The sequence below is a fragment of the Nomascus leucogenys genome, chromosome 9, assembly GCF_006542625.1.
Source record: "Nomascus leucogenys isolate Asia chromosome 9, Asia_NLE_v1, whole genome shotgun sequence".
Taxonomy (NCBI): Eukaryota; Metazoa; Chordata; class Mammalia; order Primates; family Hylobatidae; genus Nomascus; species Nomascus leucogenys.
The window spans coordinates 66,410,379-66,431,204 of record NC_044389.1 but is presented as its reverse complement, the minus strand read 5'-3'; the positions used below and the strand labels follow the sequence as shown (position 1 = coordinate 66,431,204).

General features: G+C 39.3%; 1 protein-coding gene across 2 annotated transcripts in view; it reads right to left on the bottom strand.

The window, feature by feature from the left end:
• Positions 1-20,826, bottom strand: part of GPAT3 (glycerol-3-phosphate acyltransferase 3) — a 70,201-nt gene that overhangs the window by 16,303 nt on the left and 33,072 nt on the right. The window contains exons 4-6 of one of the 2 annotated variants that reach the window (XM_003265842.2): positions 8,295-8,565; positions 2,789-2,863; positions 1,831-1,920 (exon numbers count right to left, since the gene is read on the bottom strand). In XM_003265842.2, coding sequence (XP_003265890.1) covers positions 1,831-1,920; positions 2,789-2,863; positions 8,295-8,565 — 436 coding nt within the window. The remainder of the gene's footprint in view (positions 1-1,830; positions 1,921-2,788; positions 2,864-8,294; positions 8,566-20,826) is intronic. The other variant, XM_030819085.1, reaches the window with a different exon arrangement.

The following is a 20,826-nucleotide window of genomic DNA, read 5'->3' as shown; positions in this document are numbered from 1 at the left end:
TTTTTTTAAGTGTGTGGGTGTACATATATATAATTTTTTTTCACGTCTCACTCTGTTGCCCAGGCTGGAGTGCATTGGTGCCATCTTGGCTCACTGCAACCTCCGCCTCCGGGGGTTCAAGCAATTCTCCTGCCTCAGCCTCCCAAGTAGCTGGAATTACAGGTACGTGCCATCAGGCCCGGCTAATTTTTATATTTTTAGCAGAGACAGGGTTTCGCCATGTTGGCCAGGCTGGTCTCGAACTCCTGACCTCAAGTGATCTGCCCCACTCGGCCTCCCAAAGTGCTAGGATCACAGGCATGAGCCACCGTGCCTGGTCTTTTTTAAGTATATTTTTTAAAATTAAGTTTGGAGGTACACGGGCCCATCTTTAAAAGATGATCTCTAGGTAGTATGATGAGAGCATGGTAGAGGGCCCATGATTTTTCCATTGATAATACATAGCTTTCACTTATTTAATCTAAAGTATTTTCATATTATTTTGATCTTCATATACATCACTTCTAGTGGTTTCATGGTAATCCACAGAGAAAATTCACCATAATTTCCTCCCTCCTATCCTCCTAGAGCAGAGATTGGCAAACTTTTCTTATCAAGGGCCAGACAGCAAATACTTTAAGTTTTGCAAGCCAGACAATGCCTGTCACAATTACTTGACTCTACTGTTGTGACACAAAAGCAGCCACGGCTATGAATGAGCACGGCTGTGTTCCAATAAAACATTATTTACAGAAAACAGCTGGTGGGCCAGATTTGGTCTATAGGCTCCCAGTTCAGTTTGTTGATCTCTACCCTAGAGTGAAACCAGTATTTGACGCCAATAAAGCAAAGTAGTTTTGTTTGGGCCTATACAGAGAAGAAAGAGAACCAAATACACAATTATTTAGCATATTTTCTTCAAAACGAAAAGCAATTCTGTAAGAAGTTAGGAACTCCTCTTTATGTAATAAGTGTGCCTTTTCTACAGGTGTTTCTTCTGACTGCACCTCTGCCAGTGTTTTCTTTTACTCTTCACTTTAAAACTCATAGTCCAATTGCAACATCATATAATTTAAAATGTTTAAAGGGTCTTTTATGTTGGTACCACACGGTAAAGCCAAATGGCAAAATGTTTCTCTTCTACAAATGAGAAAGAAAGACCAAATCAGTAAAAAAGAGAGGCTTGGCCTAGAACTTTTAAAATGATGTTAAATCTAAAAAAAATTAAGATAATAGAAAGGTAGTTCAAATGCAATCAAAATCACTTTCACTTAGCTAATTACTTTCCTTTGCTACCTTCATTCTCTACAATTCTGGGAGAGAAAAGCAGAATTCTGTTTTAAGGCTCAATTATGGAATTTTAGAAGTAGCAGGACTAAGAATAGAGACCACATTTCCAGACTCCACGTCTAGTCCTATTTCCACCACAGTACAGACCTGTCAACTTCATTGTTTTTAAAATCAGAGAGACATGGCTCAAAACCTGATTCCATTGTTTATTCACTGTGACCCTAAACAACAAATCCCAAAGCTTATATTTCTTCCCCTATAAAATGGGTTAACAGTGCCTATCTCATAGGGATGACCTACAAGAAACATAGGGTCTGGCCTGCACACCATAAATGCCCAATTATTGAGCACAACTACATGTTTATTATTATATTCTTTCTGCAAACACTGCTATTTAGTGTTTTTGTGCATTATGCCTGTGCCACACTGAGAAGTAGAGATGAACACATTGGAAGCACTCTGACTCCACCCACTTCCTCCCAACCACTTCCAATGCTTCCTTGTCAATCTCATGCTGAATTGACCTAGAAAAAGACAGGCACATTGGCAGCAGATACTCACTTGTTATGATAATGAATGGTACCAGAGAGGGCTCGCACACAGATCCGGCAGCAAGTCAGATGGACCAGTTCACTCAGCCAGTTTTTGAGGCTGAAGGAAATAGAAACATTTTATTGTGCCATTCTGGGCACTCTTAAGAAACAATATAATAAAAGTTTTAATGTGCTTTTTCACAACAGCATACCGCATTCTATTCTGGTGAACCAGTACAGTTCAATTCTTATAGTCTCATTGGCGCATTTAGTATTAGATCACAAAAGTCTACCAAAAAAACTGGACATAACTCTAATGAAAAGTAGCTCAAAACCACTAGGCTATTATGATAAATTCCTGAACAAGATAAAGTGAAGCTTCTTTGGTCTTGGTCTTATGAGCTTGCCAATATATAAGACTCTCTTAGGTAACTCAGTTCATTTTCTTTCTTCAATTCTCCTTTGAAAAAACAACTTCTTTCAATTAATATGGAAGTATGATTTAAAAAAATCAAAGACTATGAAGATGAAGTGAGCAGGATTCTAATAAATGAGTAGAGAACATAAATTTAATGCAATGCGGCCTGGTGCGGTGGCTCACACCTGTAATCCCAGCAATTTGGGAGGCTGAGGCAGGCAAATCACAAGGTCAGGAGTTCAAGACCCCCCTGGCCAACATGGTGAAACCCTGTCTCTACTAAAAATACAAAGAATTAGCTGGGCATGGTGGTGGGTGACTGTAATCCCAGCTACTCAGGAGGCTGAGGCAGGAGAATCTCTTGAACCCAGGAGGCGGAGGTGGCAGTGAGCCAAGATCGCACTACTGCACTCCAGCCCGGGTGACAGTACGAGACTCCATCTCAGTAATAATAATAATAATAATAATAATAATGCAATACATAGGAATCAAACAAATATTCTCTTTGTGGACACAGCTAAGAAAAAAGACAGTCCTATGTATGGCTGGATGGAAGGAAATATTTCACCTGCTGTCTGGCAGCTGCCCAACCAGTGTAGTTCCTACAACCAGCAAACTGATCCCAATGAAAGCCAAGGTAACCCTGAAAAAGAAAAGAGAGGGTCATATAAGATTTTGACACATAGTATGGAAGTAACCAAAAAGTTCATAAATAATAAAACTGTAAATAAGTTGTAGAGTATCCACATGATGAAATATGATGCAGCCACTAAAATAACTGGGTAAATCTATATAGATCTAACATGGAAGAATGTTCCACGACACATTTTAAGAGGCAAAAAGCAAAGTAAGTTTCAAAATAAAGTACAGAATATGATGCCATCTGCAAAACAATAACAAACACATGTGTAACAAGTCTGTATATGCATAGAGAAGGCCTGGAAATTTTCACAAAACTATCAAGTTAAATCTATATAATCACCAAAGGGTTAACAGGGCTAGTGAAGGGAATATATTTAAAGGTGCTTTCATAATAAGAACACCAAAATATATCACCATGTAGACATCTTTTAATGCAAATCTAACTGTTGTCCTTTTGCATGGTTCAAGATAACTCAGAAGTTAGCAAACAAGGTGACTGAAAGTACCTCTAGCCTCCATATAGACATTGCCTTCTTTTTGAAAAGTGCTTTTAATATACATTCCAATGACTTCAAAAGGAAAGTAGTAATTTCTAGAAATGTAAATAGAATTATTCAAAAAGGAAAGTTAAGACTTAAAATCTTTCAAAATAAACAGGATTTAGTTAAAAGAGAAGAAAAATCAATAGTTTAATCATATTTTACTAATAAGATTCTTTAAATCATCTTACTTTGTCAAATGGAGAAAGCAGAAACTTTAGATTATCTCATTACTCTCTCAAATCAAACCAGAGGCCTATCTATGTCTTTCTGTTCCCAGAAGAGCACACACGTGTTGCTGAATGCATGAGGTATTCAGTAAGCAGACTGAAGGGGACCACCACTGCAGTATCAGAAGGACCTTGTGTGTCTGGGGAAGCTACAGTGGCTGCCTAAGGTCAAGGGTCAGGAACAGTAACCCTCTCCAGGGTGAAGCTCATTTACTGCTGACATGTAGCTATCTTTACTTTCTGATCAGATATTTGGAGCACAAAATCGTTTGTCTTAACCAATCCCAGGTTTTACATTAGATGATGATGAAGCAACAGCTAACACTATATGCCAGGCAATATTCTAAGTACCTTTTATATTTAACACATTTAATCATCCCCAAAACTCTATGAGGCAATAATATTATCATTATCCCCATTCTACAGATGAAAAAATTGGAGCATAGAAAGGCTAAATAACTTACCCAAAGTTACACAGAAAATAAGCAGCAGAGCCAGGATTTGAACCCAGGGAGTCTGGCCTCAGAATTCATTTTCATAAGCATTATGTTATTCTGTCTTTCAGGAGATTATTATTTAACATAGCAGTTTAGCATTATTTAAAACAAGAGAAATAAGCAGTGTCTCACGGCTATAATCCCAGCAGTTTGGGAGGCCCAGGCGAGTGGATCACTTGAGGTGAGGAGTTCGAGACCAGCCTAGCCAAATGGTGAAACCCTGTCTCTATTAAAAATACAAAAATTAGGAAGGCATGGTGACACATCCCTGTAACGAGAATCGCTTGAACCCAGGAGGCAGGGGTTGGTTGCAGTGAGCCAAGATTGTGCCACTGCACTTCAGCCTGGGCAACAAAGTGAGACTGTCTCAAAAAAAAAAAGGAAACAGCGTAAAAGGCAGCAGTCTTAACCCAGTTGGAGAAACACTCCATCAATAACACATCTGAACATGCACCCCAATATGTTTAAGAATAATGTGCATATGCTGTACTGATATAATGTACATTATAAAGCATCTGGAAACATAAAGAATGTAAAAAAAATTATAAATATTTTTATTTAAAAATATAGTATCTTGAAATTATATTAATGTTGCAATTTGTCCTCACTCAAAATACGATAATATAGTAATACATTAATATATATTATTAATTTTATAATTATAATTATCAATTGTATAATTATAACTTAACATGATATATTACTATAGCTAATAAACATAATTAATTCTATTATAATTTTGAGCAAGAAGAAAGCTTTTTGAATATGCTTTCCTATAAATACCTTGATAAATAAGGTGTTAAATCTTGTTAAAGATTTGACATAGCAATTTGAAGGTCAGGTTCTTTTTTCTTGTCAGTTACTGATGCAATAACTAAATTATTGTTTAATCTCATCATCAGTTATGCAAAACTTTTAAAATAATGTTTTGCCATCTTGCCCCAATGAGAATCACTTGTTCCTGTCCATTAAATCAGAAGGAGTTTCATTTTAACATGTTTAACAATTGGGTTCAAAACTACTGAAACTTTTTATTTGCTAGATTAACAGGCCAGAACATTATGTATCCCAGCTTAAGTGAGCCAGTGTTAGAGTTCTCATAGATGACGTAAGTTTTCAGCCACAGTCTGTTTTTTAAGAGCTTTATTGACATACAATTCACATGCTATACAATTCAACCCATTAAAATGTGCAATTCAGTTCAGGCACTGGCTCACGCCTGTAATCCCAGCACTTTGGGAAGCCAAGGCAGGCGGATCACTTCAGGTCAGGAGTTTGTGACCAGCCTGGCCAACATGGCAAAACTCCATCTCTATTAAAAATACAAAAATTAGCCAGGCATGGAGGCACATGCCTCTAATTCCAGCTACTCGAGAGGCTGAGGCATAAGAATCACTTGAACTCAGCGGGCAGAGGTTGCAGTGACCCAAGATTGCGCCTGAGTGATGGAGTGAGACTCTATCTCATCATAAAAATAAATAAATAAAATAAAGTATGCAATTCAATAGTTTTTGGCATATTCACAGAGTTGTGCAACCATCACCACAATGTATCTTAATACAATCTGGTTTTTGAAAAGCTCATTTTGTAGTAGGTGCCTCTTTTAAAAATCATTTACAAAGCAATTCTTCCACAGTGAAGAGTATCTACTAAGAGTAGGAGTCTGAACTCTGCATTTTCTTTTTGTTCTTGGATACTTATATCACTGCACTTGATCTTAGCCCAAAGGCCGAGAAGTAATAAATGTTTACATTGCTTTATTATCTTAAATCATAGTTTCTTTGCAAAAATATTTTAAGTCATTTATCTATTTTGTGAGCATTTGTTTAGTAGATAAGGGAATCATAACAGCATTTTCTGGGCCCCCACAGCATGGTGAAAGCTAACCAACAACAAACAAGGGCATCTCAAGCACTGTGCTGTAGAATTCCTCATTCTTCCTTCAGGTTACCTTGGATACGAACCAATTCGTATATTAAACTTGACTAAAGCTTCATGTGTTTTTTTGTTGTTTGTTTTTTTTTGAAATGGAGCCTCACCTCACTCTGTCACCCAGGCTGGAATACAGTGTCTCACTGCAACCTCCGCCTCCTGGGTTCAAGTGATTTCTCCTGCTTCAGCCTCCCAAGTAGCTGGGACTACAGGCATGCGCCACCACACCTGGCTAATTTTTGTATTTTTAGTACAGATGGAGTTTAACCATGTTGGCCAGGCTGATATAGAACTCCTGACCTCAACTGATCTACCCACCTTGGCCTCCCAAAGGGCTGGGATTACAGGCAAGAGTCACTATGCCTGGCCAAGCTTCATTTTCTTTTTTCTTTTTTTTTTTTTTTGAGACAAGAGTCTCGCTCTGTCACCCAGGCTGGAGTGTAGTGGCGTGATCCTGGTTCACTGCAACCTCTGCCTCCTGGGTTCAAGCAATTCTCTGCCTCAGCCTCCCAAGTAGCTGGGACTACAGGTGCGCATCACCACACCTGGCTAATTTTTGTGTTTTTGGTAGAGATGGGGTTTCGCATGTTGCCCAGGCCAGTCGAACTCCTGGCCTCAAGTGATCTGCCCACCTCAGCCTCCCAAAGTGCTAGTATTACAGGTGTGAGCCACCATGCCCCTGGCCTTTTTCTTTTTAAGAATGAAAACAGAATAAATGGAAGCTCTAGTTAGAAAGCGAACAGAAGCTTTTTTCTTTCTTTTTTTTTTTGATACGGAGTCTCGCTCTTTTGCCAGGCTAGAGTGCAGTGGCGTGATCACAGCTCACTGCAACCTCTGCCTCCCAGGTTCAAGCAATTCTCCCGCCTCAGCCTCCCAAGTAGCTGAGGCTAGGTGTGCTCCACCACGCCCAGTTAACTTTTGTATTTTTAGTAGAGACGAGGTTTCACCATGTTGGCCAGGATGGTCTCGATCTCTTGATCTCGTGATCCGCCCTCCTCGGCCTCCCAAAGTGTTGGGATTACAGGCATGAGCCACTGCACCCAGCCAGAACAGAAGCTTTTAGTAAATAAGAGCTCTAATATTTCCTTCCTGCATGCCAATGGATAGTCTTGTACACTCCCAGAGTACACGAACCCTGCTTTGGGGGCACTAGTTTAAGGTTCAAGCCAAAGTGTATGTGAAACCTTGAATTTCGCTTCATTATCACAGCTGAAACGATTCCCAAAAGACATACTATGCCCCAATGTCTGAACTAGCAATATGGGCAAAAAAAAAAAAAAAACAACTCCAGAAATAATTTCTTAGAAATCTGCATTTCCCTGTAGTTAAGCAATACCTTCCCTGGTAATAAATCTGAATGAGGCAAGCATAGGCCACCCTGGGGGTGGTAAAAATATTTCAATTCATGTGCCAAGTTTAGTTGGCAGGTAGCCACTGCCTGGAAAGCTCTGCTGAGAGGATGCCAAGGCCATGCCCAGGGAAATGAAGCAAGATGATCAACAATAATGTTGTGGCTGGTATACGTGCCTACTACTGCTACCACCATGCTAATCAGATCTCAGCCACTTACAGCTTCATCCCACCACACAGTGCCTTCTACTCATGTTCCACATCGTGCTTTCCATAAACTAGGCTTGACACTGCCTCCTCACCAGGTGGCACTCAAGCTCAGAAGCAGAAGGGGACCCAGGTGGGGACCCTTTAATAAGAGCAGCCCGTGATCACAATGAATTGGATGGAACAAACACACTTCGAAATGGCTCTCTCCCACGTGTAACCACACTCAAGAATTTTTTCTCCCTTATGCAATTATGAAGTGCTATGGACTGGCAAAGAAAGGCAGTGGGTTCTGGTCAGCTCTTACAGTTTGGTTGATGCTCTAGTGAATATGAAACTGTTAATGATCTCTCTTCTTCTTCCTCTTCCTCTTCCTCTTCGTCTTCTTCTTCACTTCCCTTTTCTCTCCATCCTCAAGTTAGCTCAGACTCTAATAGCAAAGTGGATCCAGATTCTAAGATATACATTGGATTCTGAATATACAACTTCATTTGGGGAAAAATTGTGAAAGGAAAATGGATACTTCATACATTCCTGCAGAGGTCATGTTTGGTGGCGTTTCCTACGTGGGAATGGGTGGAATAAGCACCACAGAACACTTACGTGGCCATTATGTACATGATTCAAAAAGAAAGCTGAGTCAAGCGTATCATCAAATTACCAGGCATATGACTTACCTCAGAGGCAGTAGGACACAATAGCGCACTATGACGCCCAGCACCCACACCATAGTGAGCCGCAGACTGATGTACTGGAAATTTACATTGGTTCTTGTGAGGAGATTCCATGACACTAGCTCCTCTGAGGAAAACCTCTGGGTCACTTCATCTTCCACAATGGCTTCCAATCCCTTCTTGGAGAAATAAAACACGTCAGACAGCTCAAAGTCCCTTCCTCGTAGACCAGAGAGCCCTTTTTCCATGGGTGACTCATCTCTTTGGATAATACCTTAAAAGAAAGCATCAGGACATGAGAAAATGCCATAGGACAGAAGAATTGACCAAAGGGGCAACTTTAACTGTGTAGAAGTTAAATATGCCAAACAAGTAAATAAGTTTAATGGGTGACATCAGCCATCTTCAGAAGTAAGGGACAAACAATTGCAGTGGGAAAAGAGGTGAAATCACTGTGTCTGCATGAAATGGCCTCTACCCCATGATCTTTGTTAATTATAAAGAGGAGTTTTTGGTCTTCCATAATCCTCTTGTTTGGATTTCTTCCCTGCATACCATTAGACAAAGAACTCACACACACACACAAAAAAAAAATTCTCCCCAAGGATAGCTCTAGATTGTGTAAAAACAAAGACTTCTGTTCTCCCTGACAAAAACCATAAAATCAAAAAGCAAGCAAAATGGCAAAAGATTCACCATAAATGGCAAAAAGTTGATTTTTTTTTTTTTTTTTTTTTGAGACGGAGTCTTGCTCTGTCGCCCAGGCTGGAGTGCAGTGGCATGATCTCAGCTCACTGCAAGCTCCACCTCTTGGGTTCACGCCAATCTCCTGCCTCAGCCTCCCAAGCAGCTGGGACTACAGGCACCCCCCACCATGCTCGGCTAATTTTTTGTATTTTTAATAGAGACAGGGTTTCACCGTGTTAGCCAGGATGGTCTCAATCTCCTGACCTCGTGATCTGCCTGCCTTGGCCTCCCAAAGTGCTGGGATTACAGGCGTGAGCCACCACACCCAGCCGATTTTTTAATATATGAAAATTATTTAATAAGAAAAACACAGCCTCCTGCATAAAAGTAAGCAAAGTTCATAGAAACAACATGAATATTTATAGTTCATATCATACAACTTTTCACTAGTGAAAAAAGAAACGTGAATTAGACAAAGGCCTATTTACAGTATCAAATCAGCAGCATTTTATTCAATGATAAAATTCAATGACTTGAAATGACACAGGTACTCTCATATTCAACTTGTACAAGTACGGAAGTAGTAGCAATTTTGTCAAAGTTGGTTTGGCATGAAAAGACTGAAGATAGTTTTGCTGATGATCAATAACTCCAATTCCAGGGATCTGTCATCAGAAAATAATTAGAAATGTAGGCAAATGTAGGCAAGGGTGTTCACTGTAGAATTCTTCATTATAATTAATCCAAACAATGATATAAAATACATCCATTGATAAACGTTAATCAAGAAAAGACAGAATCTGAAACTATAGTTTCACTCTATGAAATACATATACATAGAAACAATGTCAAAATGAAAACATTAAGTAGCTATTTCTAGACAATAGGATTAGGTTTTCCTCTCTGTGCTGTTATTGTATTTTCCATCAAGAAAATAATTCAATAATTTTTAAAGCAGCATAAATTTTTATGAATTGAAAAATGACTACTGTCATTCAATTCTAACTACTGAATACAAAAAATGAGAAAGTCTTCAAAGAATAAAGAGTAGCTATATACACAGTCATATGATCATTCACTGGTTCCTTCTGGGTGTATCACAAAAGGTTACTTCTGACATTAGACTACAAAGAAAAATATTTTCTTTTGAGATAGTGAGTAAGATGTTAAATTCCCTGAAAGAAGATCTTTTTTGATCACCTCATTTTCCAGTTTACTAGGAAATCAATGAAGAAAATGGACAGTGCTGTATTACCTATCCCGGGAAGAGTTACATGTGTATTAGTAGAAAGAGCTGTAATAGTTCAGTTTTTGGAAGGACTAATACTACACAGAGGAGAATGGAAAGAGGACCTGGAGTCAAAAGCCAAGTCCTGTTTAGGACAACCACCAGCTCCATGACTGACGTCTTTTATAAACTGAGAGAATGGAAACAACTTAGTTTTCTTACAGGGCTAATGTTTTATGATTTTAGGTTTGGGATATATGGGTATTTTGGAGTTTGTTTTTGTCCCACATGCAAAGTTTATACCTAGTCACCTTAAGAATTAAAGCAATAGGGGCTGGGCATGGGGGCTTATGCCTGTAATCTCAACAGTTTGGGAGGTCAAGGTGAGCGGATCACTTGAGCCCAAGAGTTTGAGACCAACCTGGGTAACATGGTGAAACCCGTCTCCACAAAAAATACAAAAATTAGCTGGGCATGGTGGCATGTGCCTGTAGTCCCAGCTACTTGGGAGGCTGAGGCAGGGGTATCACCTGAGCCCAGAAGATGGAGGCTGCAGTGAGCCATGATCATGCCACTGCACTCCAGCCTGGGTGACAAAATGAGATGGAAAGGGAAGAGGAGGGGAGGGGAGGGAAGAGGAGGGGAGGGGAGGGGAGGGGAGGGGAGGGGAGGGGAATGGAGGGGAGGGGTGGGAAGGGAAGGGAAAGGGAGAAAAGAGGGAGAGATGGAAGGAAGGAAGGAAGGAAGGAAGGAAGGAAGGAAGGAAGGAAGGAAGGAAGGGAGGGGAGAGAGAGAGAAAAAAAAAGAAAGGAAAAAAGAAAAAGAAAGAAAGAAGAGAGAGAGGGAGGGAGGAGAGGGGAGAGAGAGAGAGAAGGAAAGAAAGAAAGAAAGAAAGAAAGAAAGAAAGAAAGAAAGAAGAAAGAAAGAAAGAAAGAAAGAAAGAAAGAAAGAAAGAAAGAAAGAAAAGAGAAAAGAAAAAAGGGAGGGAGGGAGGGAAGGAAGGGAAGGAAGGAAGGAAGGAAGGGAGGGAGGGAGGGAGGGAGGAAGGAAGGAAGGGAGGGAGGGAGGGAGGGAGGGAGGGAGGAAGGAAGGAAGGAAGGAAGGAAGGAAGGAAGGAAGGAAAAAAGTAAGTTCTTGAATGATTATTAGGTTCTCTTTTTCAGAAGTCAAGTCTAAGTGGTTTAACCTTTTTTCACCATCTCCAAAAGAGGTTTAATTAGTATTAGAGGATGAACCATGATAGTGTGCCTACTGAATTACCCTTTTGCTCTACAGGCACTGCAATACCACTCAAAGCCCATTACTCAATCCAAGTACTGGCCAGTATTTAGCAGTGCAACAGTTTCATTACAGCAGGAGGGAAGAATACCTTCTTCAGCAAATTTCTGAATGAAATACACTGGGGACAACAGACAGCCTTCCTAAAAATAACCTTTTTCAGAGGGGCCAGAGATAAGAATGCAAGTTCAAGTTGCCCCATACTATTTGACTGAGCCAAGAGAGAAGAGATCTGCAAACGATGCCAGCCCTCCAGCCCCTACACACTTGTTGTGCAATGTTTTCTCTGCCTTCTTACCTAGTTTATTCTGTGTAACTTAAATAAAATATAACTCAATTTTATATTTTAGTTAAGCATCTTTCAAAAGTACGTAGGTAACTGCAATGTATCTAGCCGACAAAAGATTAATTTCCCAAAGGATTAATTTCCAGAATATATTAAGTCATACAAAAAATTAATTTAAAAATGTCAAAGAACTGTTTTAAAAATGGCTAAGAATATAGCAAGCAATTCATAAAAGAGTAGCCTTATTGATGAAACGTTTGAAAAGATGTTCTGCTTCACTGTAATGAAAGAAATGCAAACTCAAACCACAGTGAGGCCGGGCATGGTGGCTCACACCTGTAATCACAGCACTTTGGGAGGCCGAGGTGGGCAGATCACTTGAGGTCAGGAGTTTGAGACCAGCCTGGCCAACATGGTGAAACCCCCGTCTCTACTAAAAACACAAAAAATTAGCCAGGCGTGGTGGCACACGCCTGTAATCCCGGCTACTGGGGAGGCTGAGGCAGTAGAATCACTCGAATCTGGGAGGTGAGGGTTGCAGTGAGCTGAGATTGCGCCACTGCACTACTCCAGCCTGGACGACAGAATGAGACCCTATCTCAAAAAAAAAAAAAAGCCACAATGACATACTCCTTCATACCCATAAGCCTGATAAAGATGTTTAATCTGATAATGTGAAGTACTGGTAAAGATGTGGAACAGTGGAATAGAATTAGTCAACCATACTGGAAAACCACTTGGCACTATCTAGTAAATTCAAAGACATTCAGAGCCTGTGACCTAGCAATTCCACTCCCAGGTATAACTTAGGAAGATCTTTTTAAAAAATAATTTCAAACGTACAGAGAAGTTGCAACAATAGGTCACTTCACCCAGATTCACTAATTGTCAACATCTTGCCACATTTGCTTTATTGTTCTATCTTTATATGTATATAAAAAAATTTTCCTGAGCCACTTAGAATATGTAGTAAACATCATACCCATTACCCCCAAATACTTCAGCATATGTTTCCTTAGGACACAGCGATTCACTTATTTTACCAAATTATAATTACCAAAATCAAGGAGGTTGACATTAATGCAATACGAGCATCTAATCTACAGACTTTATTCAAATTTTGACAATTGTCTCACTAACATCCTTTACAGAAATTTTTTTTTTCTGGTCCAGGATTGCACCTTACATTTACATGTCAAGTCTTTTTAGTTTCTTTAAATGTGGAAAGTTTCCTCAGCCTTCCTTTGTCTTTCAAGATATTGACATTTCTTAAAAGTATGAGCCATTTATTTGATAGAGTAGCTCTTAATTTGGATTTGCCTAATGTTTCTTCATGATTAGATGCAGATTGTATACTTTTGGAAGTAATACAATGTAAGGAATGTGATGTTCTCAGTGCATCCCATCAGGAGACAGTTTGTCATGACTGGTGATGCGACTTTGATCACTTGGCTGAAAGTGGTGCTTCCAGGTTTCTCCATGTAACATTAGTATTTTTTCTCTTTATGACCAATAAGTAAGTACTTAATATGTACAAGCATCTATAAAGGGGAGATACTTTGATACTATGTAAATAACCTGCTCCCCATGGATATTTAGTGTATCAAACTTTGTATATTCAAACTTTCACCCATTGTATTACCATCTATTGATGATTCTGGCCTTAATGAGTAAGTACTACGTGTCTTTTAAAATGACATTTTCTCACTCTGTTGGGCATAGTGGTTCACACCTGTAATGCCAGTACTTTGGGAGGCAGAGGCGGGCAGATCACTTGAGGTCAGGAGTTCAAGACCAGCCTGGCCAACATGCGAAATCCCATCTCTACTAAAAATACAAAAAAATTAGCTGGGCATGGTGCCACACACCTGTAATCCCAGCTACTGGGGAGGCTGAGGCATGAGAATCACTTGGAAGCAGAGGTTACAATGAGCCAAGATCACACCACTGCACTCCAGCCTGGGTGACAGAGTGAGACTCTGTCTCTAAAGAAAATAAATAAGTAAATAAATAAAACGAATTTTCTCACTCCTTCAATCCTTCCATATTTATTGTTCGGCATTCCACCTTAATGAGCTTTTTCTCTTATTCTCCAGAGAGATTCTTATAAAACTGTGCACAAGGAGACATATACAAGAACACTTTGCCACATTGTTTGCTTTAGCAAAATATTGGAAACAATCTAAAGTCCGTTAAGGAGAGACTAGATAAGAGACTTGATAGATATATACAGTAAATACTATATAAGAGTTAAAATAAATTAGCTAGAACATGTACTAATTTAGATAATTCCGAAACATCAGAATGAGCAAAAGTCAGAATGAACACAAAACGATATGTGGAAGACAACATTTTTATCATTTGAATAATGCAAAACAATAAATACTAAGTATGAAGGATATATACATATGTAAGGGAAGTATGAAAATATGCATCAAGATAAGCATGAAAGTCAGAGTAGTAGTTCCAAGGAGTAGCAGGGTAAGGGATCAGGAAAGGATACCTAGGAGAATTCCATTGTTTCTGTAATGTTGTATTTATTAAGTGAGGTGGCAAGTACACATGTGATATAACTAAAAAATAAAGTGCTACATGGAACTGACAGTTGTCCCTAAGACGAAAATCTGTACTGTAAAGAGCAGGTACCAGACTATAAGTGCTCTAATATTAGGCACACAATATCTGAAAATGGGTACTATTATAAAATTAGGTGTCGGCCGGGTGCAGTGGCTCATGCCTGCAATCTCAGCACTTTGGGAGGCCAAGGCAGGTGGATCACGAGGTCAGGAGATTGAGACCATCCTGGCTAACACAGTGAAACCCCGTCTCTACTAAAAATACAAAAAAATTAGCCAGGCGTGGTGGTGGGCCCCTGTAGTCCCAGCTACTCAGGAGGCTGAGGCAGGAGAGTGGCGTGAACCTGGGAGGCAGAGCTTGCAGTGAGCCGAGATCGCGCCACTGCACTCCAGCCTGGGTGACAGAGTGAGACTCCTTCTCAAAAAAATAAAATAAAATAAAATAAAATAAAATAAAATAAAATAAGGTGTCAAAAGGAGCATGATGAAAACATAATGTTACTTTCTCCTGAGATATGTTGACTATTGAGGGTCTGAGTTACAGATCCAATTTACCTAAATATAGGCTCTGACAGGAAAAAATATTCAATTCAATCAACATATAGGGGACATTCACTATGCGTCAGGCCTCAAATTACAGATTAGAAAGGAAGAGAGGAAATATTTGTTCTGGCACCAAGAAATGTTCGTAAGTAGACTAAAAGTCTTCCAAATACACAGAAATAAACACATCAGATTAGCTAACACAGATTCAATTATTATATTAGTTTTGTTATCATTAAAGCAATCTCATTATTTTTAAAAAGTTAATCCTGATCCTTCAAAGCAGCCCACAGTTCTTAAATTGGTAAAACTCTAATTCTAAAAAAAAAAAAAAAAAAAAAAAAAAAAAATCCTTTTACTTTACAAGTCAGCTTTAAAAGGGTAAAGCCATAAACATTTGACCTTTGTTCTTACACCAAATGCTTTCACCAAGCCAACACAGTCCATGCTTGGATGAAGATAAAATTACAACTGTCTCTCTATCTCACGCAAGCGATTAATTGCACAAGCTGCCCTGTGCCCCTGTGCCTTTAGCAAGTCACTTGTACATAAATAATACCAGATATGAAAGGCCTGTGGAAATGAAGGCAGAAGTTGAAACCATCTCAAACATAATTAACTCTAAATTAGGTGAGTGAACTCTTAGAATAACAGTCCATTTATAAATCACACTAGTTTTTCTGTCCTCCAGTTGTAAAGCAAACTCTCTAAGCAAGCAGTTAAGAAAATCAGGGTCTACTGCAGACCAAAGAAGATACAGTAGCTTATATACAGAAGTAGACCCTTAATCTACCAATGGCCTGTGTTCCAAACACAGCAGCAAAACATTCAGCATTCAAAACACTTTCTCATGGAAGCCTTGATTGAAGTGGTCTGTGTGAGCAAGAACCCTGCCCAGTCATAAGCCTAACTCACTTAAAAACAGGTGATCACAGAGCAGTAATAGCATGAAATAGAAAGTCTCTCTTAACACTGTTTCTATAGGAAATTTTTAAATTAAATCTAGTTTGGAATTGACAAAAATATACTCCGAAATCCCACAGAGACTGGAAGGGGGCCTTGAGGGAATGTTCTGGGGTACTGGTAATGTTCTGGGGTACTGGTAATGTTCAATTTATTGACCTAGATGAGAGGTATATGAGCAAGTTCATTTTGGAAAATGCATGAAGTTGTATACTCATTTCACACCCCTGTCTAGGTATGTTATTATTTTAAAATTGGGCAGGGAGGAGTTTACCTGTTCCAGCACCAATTATTGGTGGTAGTGTCCTTTTCCAGGCATGAGAAGCTCCTCTGAGGGGCTCAGATCCTTGGCAAAGAAGCCAGGCCTAGATCCTTCCCTACCATCCCCAACTTCCTTCCTAACCCATAAATGTGATTAGTGTGATTAAAGAAGAGACCACGATAAGGTAGTATAATGACCAACTGTATGTATACATTGGGGAATGAGATGGACCAGTGCTACTGGGATTAAAGAAAAGAAATATTCAATGTCAAGGAAGAGGCCTGGCCCATGCTCAAGCAATTACCTAGATGTAAAGACTAAAAAGATCATTAAGGCCAGGTGCAGTGGCTCATGCCTGTAATCCTAGCACTTTGGGAGGCTGAGGCGGGCGGATCACCTGAGGTGAGGCACTTAGACCCAGCCTGGCCAATGTAGTGAAACCCCATCTCTACTAAAAATACAAAAATTAGCCAGGCATAGTGGCATGCACCTGTAGTCCCAGCTACTCAGGAGGCTGAGGTAGGGAATCGCTTGAACCCAGGAAGAGGAGGTTGCAGTGAACCAAACGAAGATCATGCCACTGCACTCCAGCCTGGGTGACAGAGTGGAACTCCATCTCAAAATAAATAAATAAATTAAATTAAATTAAAATAAAAGATCATTATACCATCTTAACAAGCTAGTACCAAGGACAGATCCCAGGATTATACAACCGATCTCCATCTTGTCCTTCTACAGTTCATTAATCACTAGATATATTAATATGTTAATTACTGCATCAACAACATAGTCACCTAACTGCACAGATTTCCAGTCCACGTTTTGCCACCTTTTCTCACAATAATGTAGCTGTAACACTGCGAGGCTAACCTCTAGATACACCAAATCCAAACCATTCCCTGAGCCATCAGTGGAGTTAGGATTTCCAGGACATAAGTTAGGCCACTTGGCTAAGCTCATTTCACAGTGACTCCTTTGTGATCCTGATTATCACTGCTTCCCTTCCCAAACATTTTAAAATATTTTTATTGTTATTAATTTAGTTAAGTGTAATCATGGCATTAGGGTTATATTTTTCAAAAAGTCTGTTTTTTGAGATGGATCCTGAAGTATATAAAAGGATATGATATCTGGAATTAACTTTAAAATACTTTCATAAAAGGATATACATGAAGATGAGACTATGGTATTTCTAATTACTTATTGGTGTTCTCCACCTTTCTACATTGCTCATATATTGCCTCTGTAATTAATTTTTTTAATTGAAAAATACTTACACAAAGGAAAACCTGAAAAAAAAGGATAGATGTAGCAAATTCTTGGTAACTGTTGATTTGGGTGATGGGTATAAAGTGACTAATTGTACTATTCTTTCTACTTTTAAAAAATTAATACCATGCTTAAAAATGCACTTAAGAAATTTGTTGGAGATATCTGCTTAGCTGAGGATCAATTTCCTCATCTAAATTTAAAAAAATCATTCACTCATTCATTCAGTCAATATATAAAGTGTGACAGGCACCAGACAAGACACTAAGTTATAAGGGAAAGGGAGAAAAAAGGGTTGAGCTAACTCAGTAGTTCTCAAGCATGGCTGCCTTCCATAATTCTCTGTGGAATCTTTTAAAAAACAGACACCAGGGCCCACTCCCAGATATAGCAAACTAAAATGTCAGTTACATTTTAAAATATCTATATGAAGCCAAGCACAGGGGCTCATGTCTATAATCCCAGCACTTTGGGAGGCCAAAGGGGGTGGATTACCTGAGGTCAGGAGTCTGAGACCAGCCTGGCCAACATAGTGAAACACTGTCTCTATGAAAAATACAAAAATTAGTCGGCGTGGTGGCAGGCATCTGTACTCACAGCTACTTGGGAGGCTGACACAGGAGAATTGCTTGAACCCGGGAGGCAGAGATTGCAGTGAGCCAAGATGGCACCACTGCACTCCAGCCTGGATAAAAGAGGGAGACTACATCTCAAACAACAACAACAACAACAAAACCATATATATATATATGAGTGGGGGAAACTATAAGGAAACATTAAAATATTAGGCTTTTTCTGATTAATAAGTATTTCATATGGCTGATTTTTAACTTTATACTTCTGCAACGTCTAATTTTTCAATAAAGTATATAGATTAATTTACATTGAGAAAAATACTTAAGATGTTATTTTTAAAACTATAATGGGATACTACTACACACCCACAAAAATGGCTAAAATTTTAAAAGGCAAAAAATACTAAGTGCTGGAGATGCTAGGGACCAACTGAAACTCTCAAACATTGCTGCTGAGAGTGTACAAACATTTTAGAATACCATGTAGCAGTTTCTAATAAAGTTCAACAAATACTTGCTTACCCTATGGCACAGACAGTCATTAGAATGTCTGTACAATGTTTATAGCAGCTTTATTCCTAATGGCTAAAAACTGGAATTAACCCAATTATCAATCGACATCATAATAAATAAACAAACTATTGGTATTATATAAAGGAATACTCCATAGCAATTTTTTTTAAAGATCCACTGATTCATGCAACATGGAGAAATCTCACAAATATTATACAGAGTGGGAACAAAAACAGACACAAAGAATATATAATGTATGATTTCATTTATATAAATGTCAAAAACAGGAAAAACAGATGATGACAGAAATCAGAAAAGAGAGTACCACTGGGATGGAGAGATGAAGGGCAGATACTGAGCAGGGGCTTAAGAGAACTTTGAGATCATAAATGTGTTCTTTAGTTCGATTGGGGTAATCACATGAGCCTACAAATACGTAAAAAATCATGTACCTGAACACTTAATATGTGCATTGTAACAGATGTAAATTATACCTCAATTTTTTTTTAATCAGAAAAAAAAGGTTACCTTTAAGAGTTCTCCCAAGCCGGGCACAGTGGCTCACGCCTGTAATCCCAACACTTTGGGAGGCCAAGGCAGGTGGATCACCTGAGATCAGGAGTTCGAGACCACCCTGGCCAACATAGTAAAACCCTGTCTCCACTAAAAATATGAAAATTAGCCAGGCGTGGTGGTGCACATCTGTAGTGCCGGCTACTCAGGAAGCTGACGCAGGAGAATCGCTTGAACCCAGGAGGTGGAGGTTGCAGTGAGCCGAGATTGTGCCGCTGCACTCCAGCCTGAGTGACTGAGCAAGACTCCGTCTCAAAAAAAAAAAAAAAAAAAGAGTGCTCCCAAATTTCTAGGTATAATTTCAATTAAAGGCTTTAGCCAATCCTATCTTCCCATGTATATTTTAAAATCTTCCTTCCTAAACTAGAAGGCAGCTGACATTGACTGAGTGTTTCCTGATGCCAGGCTGTATATAAAACCCTTGACACCTACACTTTTGCAGTCTTCACAATCCTATGAGGTATTCTGTATTACCTCCAACTTATACATGAGGAAATTAAAGTTCAGAGGGATTGAGTAACTTGCCTGGGGCAAGAGAGAAGAAGGAACCGAGCCAGGATTTGCAACCAAGTCAGTGACTCCAAAACTAAGTGCTTCCTCATATGTTATTGCCTCAAGTTTCACATCACTCTGTCCAATACCTGCCCACTGACGAATCCCAAATATGTAAGATATTTCCCGTCAATACCACACCACCCCCAGTTCTTCCTTGCTAAACAGAAAGCCCTGAGTAGCAGCTCTTCCTAGCATTTCTCCTACCTTTGAGGGAAGAAAGAGAACTTTAATTGATAGAAGAAAATCTATATATGGCCCCTATCTAACATTAATCTAGAGATGCACTTACAATTCACTTACACGTGATCATTCTTCCCAGAAAGTTGTGACTCAATTCATCCTTTTTTTTTTTTTTTAACTGAGGCAGGAATCTTTTACAGCTTGGAACCCACTTAAATTCTTCTCATTTAGAATCTCTGGGCCATCCTACGATAAGCCAGACAAACAAACAAAACCATGCCCTGGGCAGTGGTGCACCCAGTGGTCCCCCAGTGCAGTAGTTCGGCCAGGTCCACGTTGTCCAAGGAGACTGTTCTGCCCTCCGTTAAGACTCTGTAACATCAGTGCACAGGCATCCTGCCAGTATCCTTACTCTTCAAGCCCTCTACATGGCAGAAGCAGCTTCCCTACACTTCTTACAGATTAGTCAAGGTTTAGAAAGGATAATCACCCTTGATTTGTTGTTGGTGTTATTGTTGTTAAATATATTCTCACACCTTCTACCATTTTTACATCTTTATTAACCTGGACTGTTAGCCAGGCAAGGTTTATAGAAAATGGTCTCTCTTTTTTGGTCCAAAGAGCCAAGCAGCCCTGCTATATTCTCAGTCATCACTCCAGGTTTGAGTTCAAGGTCTTTGAGCAAAAGACAGATAGACTGTGAAGCCAGTAAGGTTAAACTTCAGGGTCCAAACTTGCATAGGCTCCTTCCAAGGTCTTGTACTTACTTTTGCATGGATCACTTTGTATTCCTTATTAAAGAAGGCCTCCAAATTGCATAAGCTTTAAGCCCCCACAAGACCTGGACTTGCCCCTACCTCTGAATAACATTATCATTTTGCTGATAGAAACAACAGATCTATGTTAAACCATTCACCTTACAAATGAAGCTGATCTAGGAAAAATACTTAAGATGACAGAACCAACTTATTACCAATAAGTATTAGAACACTGGGAGGTCACAGACACACATAATGTCTTTCCACTTAATTTTACTTATTATGAATA